At 41.2% G+C, this 6849-nt stretch overlaps 1 protein-coding gene across 7 annotated transcripts in view; it reads left to right on the plus strand.

Annotated features, from left to right (window-relative positions):
- Positions 1-6849, plus strand: part of Epb41l2 (erythrocyte membrane protein band 4.1 like 2) — a 101201-nt gene that overhangs the window by 65099 nt on the left and 29253 nt on the right. For all 7 annotated transcript variants that reach the window (XM_029532819.1, XM_029532820.1, XM_029532822.1 and 4 more), the window contains exons 11-12: positions 1512-1684; positions 5955-6118. In XM_029532819.1, coding sequence (XP_029388679.1) covers positions 1512-1684; positions 5955-6118 — 337 coding nt within the window. The remainder of the gene's footprint in view (positions 1-1511; positions 1685-5954; positions 6119-6849) is intronic.

The raw sequence follows: 6849 nt of genomic DNA on the forward strand, positions 1-6849 counted from the left end.
ATGTGTCTTTAAATCTCTATTCCTGAGTGGACTTCATTAATAGACAAGAAGGATCTATGTGTCTTTAAATCTCTATTCCTGAGTGGACTTCAGTGGCAGACAAGAAGGATCTATGTGTCTTTAAATCTCTATTCCTGAGTGGACTTCAGTGGCAGACAAGAAGGAGGCACGGGATTTGGCTAGAGAGTATTTCCCAAACTCTGGCTGCACTGCTATGGCCCAGCAACCTTCCTCCCATTTCTATAACTGATTGCTTTCCTTCAGAGCAGTTCAAGGTCTTGTCCGTAGAGCGTTGCTAGCTGGGGAAGCTCCGTGTTCCACCGGTCAGGAGACAGCCCGAGGTGAACAGTCTCAGTGTGCTGCTCTCAGCACAGCTCTCTGTCGTGTCTGTAGGTAGGAAGTGGAGTACGCTTTATGACATGCGCATAGTCTTATGTGCTCCACCACATGGATAGATGGGGCCAAGGAAGCCTGAAGTCTGAGGCTCTCTTCTTTAACCCTGACTGTCTTTCTGAGGTAACAGAGGGTTTCGATTGTCTCTGAGCAGTATTACTCCTTACCACCTTGACTTAGAACTCGTCTTTCCCTAAGCCGAAGATTACTAAAATCTTATGCAGAAGATCTGGCAATACCTGGAATGGTTTTAGAAAACAAACAAACAAACAAACAAAACAAAACCAAAACTTGTAAAAAACCGACTTTTCCTTGGAGAATGATTGAAATCTCCATATTCTTGAACTCTCAACTAAAATCTTCATTAGTAAATTGTAAGATCTCTGAGAGTATATTTTTGTTAAGTGTTTTTCTAACTCAAATAATGGAAAGATGATTTCAGTTGTATCAAAAAAGCTTACTCATTAAAAGCATGCTTTACGTAAGTCAGAAAATTATTTGTCATTAAGTTTGAATTCTTGCATTAAGAATTTAGTTGCTTGGTAGAGTTACACTGGCAAGAAAGAATATTAGCCACCTCTGAGAACTGCTGTCTGTTCTTCAGTAACAGATTGCATAGCTGAATAGATTCCTTGAGTTAGATGGGTTTTTTTTCCCTACCAGAAAGAGGCATAAACATTAACAATTGCTAATGATAATGGGCTTTTTACTTGACACTTAGAGCTAGCAGCACAAATTCTGACATATGTGTTTACATAAGTGATTTACACTAAATCAAATAAATACTCCTGTGATACAAGCTCAGAGCAGCTGCTCTTTTGGTTGGGCTTAAAAAAAATGTGAGCACATTACTGTTACAAAACTGCCTGTGACCCCCTGCCTCCCATGTGGTGCTGCACTTCAGCCCGGCACTTGGTGGATGAGTTGGAGGCCAACTTGTCTCAAAAACCCAAAACAACAAGAAAACCACACATACAGATAAAAGGGTGTTTTTATTAAGGCTGTGGGGCAGTGACTTTTGACTGATGGTCTATGAAATGAGAACTTAAAATACATACCTGTGGTTTTTCGTAATCCACCTGAAGGTTTTGTCCTTACTTATTGTTTCTTCTTTGTAGGCTCGTGTCTCCGGAGCAGCCACCAAAGACCAAGTTCTTGACCCTGGGGTCCAAATTCCGCTACAGCGGCCGCACGCAGGCCCAGACTCGAGAAGCAAGCACCCTCATAGACAGGCCGGCGCCACAGTTTGAGCGTGCCTCTAGTAAACGTGTCTCGAGGAGCCTAGACGGAGGTAACACGTTTACAATTTTGGATTCTACTCATCTTTTCTAGTCCAGTGGTGTCAGAAAACATTAATCTAGTTCCTAAGGCCACGAGGCGCCCTCTAGAGCAGTGGCCTTCCGTCTTCCTGGTGCTGACGCCATCTAACACAGTTCCCTATGTTGGGGTGACCCCAACCATAAAGCCATTTTGTTGCTACTTTATAACTAATTTTGCTTCCGTCGTGGATTGTGATGTAAATATCTGATATATAGGATATCTGATATGGGACCCCCAGAGAGGTCACAACCCATAGGATTGAGGACCACTGGTCTCAAGGGATAGATAATTACTCCCAAATTAGTAAAATGTTGCTATTCTCAAAGTAAAGTAATTGTATGCAGGTTGTCACTCTGAACATTCATTTTTGTTGTTGTTGTTTATGTATGTTGTTGGCAGCATACATAAGTAGTATGCATTTTTGTGTTTATAAGCCTATTGGATGAATATGTTTCGCTTGGTTTTATTTGATTATGCTCTCTAATGTGGCTTAATTTCTTTTTTCTTTTTTTTTAATACTCTGGAAGAGTATTAAGTGCTCTGAACTTCCTCTCCAGCCCCTCATTTGTGTTTTTTTTTTAAAGCTAGCTTGCTTCCCTCCCTCCCTCCCTCCCTCCCTCCCTCCCTCCCTCTGTAAGAATTTTGGGGTATATTTGCACATGAATTCCAGTAATTATAAAACAGTTATAAACTACTTAGATTTGAAGGTGTGCTTTCAGAAGTTTACCAGACTCAGCATATGAGAAATCTAGGTTTCAAAAGTATTACCTTTAAATATGGTTTTAAATAACAATAACAAAAGAAATACATACTCATGTCTCTGGGGATATAGTATAAATATTCATGGTTTCTCATAGAGTTCTGGTGAGCTACATATTTGTAGTCTTGCATGAAAACATTCATGGATTCAGGTGACGTTTCTTTTCCACATGTTTGTCATACTGCTTATTAGTAAATTAGGGATTAATAATATGTTTCTATACAAAAGATGATGTTACATTTTTATTAAACTGCTTTTCTTGTTACATAACAAAATGATATTAATTTTCAGTGAAAAGAAATAGTTTTTCAATCTTTTTCATTATATTGAATATTAATGTTAAATAGTTGAACAAATTTTATTTTTATATTGCATTATTAGCAAGAAAACCATTTTGATTGTTGTCCCTTTATATAACTATAGAAATATGAAATGTGACCTTGAATAGCAAGATGTTAAATATTTAGATAAGTCAGATGATTCCTAGACTAACATTCTTTCATTAGTAGAGAATTCACACAGGTTAGCCTTGCTCTGTTTTTCCAGGTAAAAGAAATTACTAAATAGGTGCAGGCACACACAGTTATTTCCCAGGCCTTGCTTGTGGGTATATTAATATATTAATATATGTGGTTGTTAACTCAGGAGAGTCTTCCATAGATGTTTTTAAGGAATCACCAGAAAAATACATGTTTCAAGCAAATAATTGTCCATATTTCCAGATAAGACTATTTATAGAGAATTAGCAGTGTCAGACAACAACTAAGTGTGTTCTGTAGTAAATCTGAGCAAAACGTGCCAGTCGGAGTAGACATCTCTCAAGGCTGCTTTTGCCATGGGTAGATGCAGTTGCTGTAGTTTCTGCCCCACGAGGAGCCTTCTGGGGACCGTCACCAGCTTTTGTTCTAAGATTGGGGGCTGTAGAGTTCTCATGTTGTGTTAGAGCTAACGAAGGACAGTCAGCCAGGGCATCTTTGTAGACTGTGCACTTCTTTGGGGAACCTGCCATCTTGATTGAGCAGTTATAGCAGAAGGTAAACAGTTTTCCCGAGGAAAAGCTATAGGTGTGGCGCCAATCCTTTATTTCCCATTTGTGCTTCGGACATTGATCCATCAGATGGGCAGGGCATCAACAGGATGATTGTTACTGTGAAAAGTAGGAGACGTTGCATGCTAGTATGGCGGTGAACTCTGGCTGGAGTCTGTGTTCTGTTTCCCAGCACGGCAGAGCTGCTCTGACCCAGGAGGAGCTTCTTCCTTCAGCTCTTTATCAGGGTCCATTAGTGTTGCTGGTGTGTCTTGTGTTTGAAGGTTTGGACAATATCGATAGGTAAATAATCTTCCTTTCGTGATTGCATCATAGGCAAGGTTGAAGGTGACATCAGAAGACTTATAGTCCAGAGCAGCTGTCGTAAAGCAGGGAGCCTCCTCTGAGGTTAGGAACTAGAAACAGCAGTCTTCACTTGTTTTCTGAACCTGAGAGTCACCAATAGACAGGTGCTGGGCTTCCTAAGTAGAGCCCTCAGGGAAGGAAACCTCCTCGGAGGCCTAGAAAGATGAAAGGGAAGCAGCCATGACAAGAGAGGAGGACATAGGTCACCCCAGGCAGTGGAAGATGCAGAACGGCTTGGAGGTGAGAGACCAGGAAAAAGACAGCGTGCTCAGGCCTTGTAGGCGAGCCTGAGCCCGCTGCCGCTAGCAAGGCTTGCCAGCTCCATTCTGTAGGAAGCCTTGGAGGGACTCCTCAGTGTGTTGGTGCTGTCGTGCAGAGCACAGTGGTAGCTTTGAAGAGTCAACTGGCCCCAGAGAATGGTGAGAGAAGACTGAGTCAGGAAGCCCACAGACTGCATGCAGTGGTCACATGACAGTGGCTGCTGTGGCCTTCACCCTAGGTTGGAGCAGATCACTTGGTAGAATGGGTGAGTGTTTAAATGTGTGCCATCAACATATTGTAGACTTGACTTTGTAATTTCTAATTTTATATTGACTCATATTTTAGTATTAGTATAGTTGAAACTATCTTTAGGTCAGATTTTTTTCACTTTGTCATAATTTGTGATGGCAGCAAGTGCTTAAAACTGTATAATAAGTCAAAGAGGCATGCATAATTATATGCTTCTACACTGGAAAATTAGTAAAACCTTAGCAAAAACCAGCTTTAGGAAATAAATAGGTATAATGTGAGATGTGAACTCATTTTAATGTTGTAACAATTTGTGTGGATTTTGAAAAGTAAGTTTATATAGATTGGAAAAATTTTAAAGGCTGAAATGGTGTAGAAATAGAGGTTTGTTTGTTTGCTTGCTTGTTTGTTTAAAAGCCACACCATGCTTAAAAATAAATTCAAGGGCCTTGTTTGACTTGCTAGTATTAAAGGGTGATGTTCTAGAACTTGAGGTTCCTGGCTAAAGCAAATGGGTCTAAGTAGAAGTATCATTTGATGTAAAAGCAGGGCTAGGAAAGGTGCAGGGCAGGGCAGGGCAGGTGAGGGGTGTGGAGTATTTGGTACCTTGTAGGACAAATATTGAAAGGGTAGATCCCTCACTTAACTGATGGCTTACACAGACCACCTTTAACAGTTTCTGACTCTCTGGGTTTTTTGTTTATTGGAATTTTTCTTGGTGCATGGAAAAAAGCAGACCACAGGGTGTCTGTAAAGCACTTTTTATAAGGAGGAAAAGGCATGAGGGGAATTTCATTGTTCAGGAGGAGTCTCCAGTAGAGACTTGTCACTTGGCTTGCTGACTCTCCAGGTGATCCAACACTATGAAAAAATCACTAGTACAGTAGGTTCTCCCTCACTGTGAGAAAGAGAGGACTGCAGCACACAGTAGGCTCTGCCTCACGGTGAGAGAGGACTGCAGCACACAGTAGGTCCTGCCTCACTGTGAGAGAGAGAGGACAGCAGCACACAGTAGGTTCTGCCTCACTGTGAGAGAGAGGACTGCAGCACACAGTAGGTCCTGCCTCACTGAGAGAGAGGGGGGGACTGCAGCACACAGTAGCTTCTGCCTCACTGTGAGAGAGAGAGGACAGCAGCACACAGTAGGTTCTGCCTCACTGTGAGAGAGAGGACTGCAGCACACAGTAGGTCCTGCCTCACTGAGAGAGAGGGGGGGACTGCAGCACACAGTAGCTTCTGCCTCACTGTGAGAGAGAGAGGACAGCAGCACACAGTAGGTTCTGCTTCACTGTGAGAGGGAGTATTGGTTACATTGTAATTCTACAGTTGGGCCAAGAGCTCCTCCTACTGGCCAATTCCCTGGTGAGCCACATGCTCAAAATTCTGATTTACTGAATGGATTTTTTTAAAACTCAGAATATTAGTAGAGTTTTGTGTTAGTTTAAAAACAAGTTTATATTACATATTGATATATCCAAAGTTCAAACACTATGTTCTAGCTACATTTGGTTAAGGGGTTCTGTTCTTCAAAGCTTTAGATTCACTGGTCTAATGTATTTCAACTTATCTTCTAATTAGCCCCGATTGGTGTTGTGGACCAAAGTCTTATGAAGGATTTTCCAGGTCCTCCTGGAGAGGGATCAGTGCCTGGCCCTGGAGTTATCAGCTATCCTACCATCCAGGATGGCAGGCGGGACAGCAGAAGCCCAACAAAAGCCACACCCCTGCTCGCGGAGGGAAAGGTATGGCCTATGAGCACCTGCGCTTCTGTGAAGGCCACTCAGATCAGAGGCTCTGCTGCTTGTAGTAGTTAAGAAGTCTGAGTTTCTGGTCGTGTAACCTGTGCTTACCATCTTCTGTTTCAAATGGATGCTGCTACTTAGCACTGTGATTTCTAACCTTGTTTTTATTATTTTTCAGAGTAAAATATTTGTTTCAGTGTAAATTATACTAATGTAAGAACAGAGTAGATTATATAAAAATAAGAAAGCAATGCACTTACATTTCTTGTTTTCTTAGTTTATTATCAGTTGACTTAACAATGATAAAGGCCATGTGGTTTGAAATTTGTGTATTTTATTACTAGTCAATTTTAAAGGTAATCCCTGTCTTTTTATTACATTGACTTACTTTTTTAGATGAATCCACTAATAATCCATAACTGTGAATAAGTGCAGGATTATATGCTGTCTCTGCCTTGTTTGTGTTTACACTATAGCTAATGAACTGAGACATTCTTTAGTCTGTCAGTTTTGTTACTTTGTTATTAAAATCATTTCAAGTGGTTACCAGTCACTTGACTAAAGGACTTTTCAGCTCCTCACAAATCATTTTCATGCTTGCACAAAGCATTATTTTATATGTAACATTGGAAATAGATCACACACACACACACACACACACACACACTCTCACCCCCTATCCCCCCTCACACACACACTCCCTCTCTCTCTCTCTCTTGCACACACACCCC

The sequence above is a fragment of the Mus pahari genome, chromosome 21 (genome assembly GCF_900095145.1).
Source record: "Mus pahari chromosome 21, PAHARI_EIJ_v1.1, whole genome shotgun sequence".
Taxonomy (NCBI): Eukaryota; Metazoa; Chordata; class Mammalia; order Rodentia; family Muridae; genus Mus; species Mus pahari.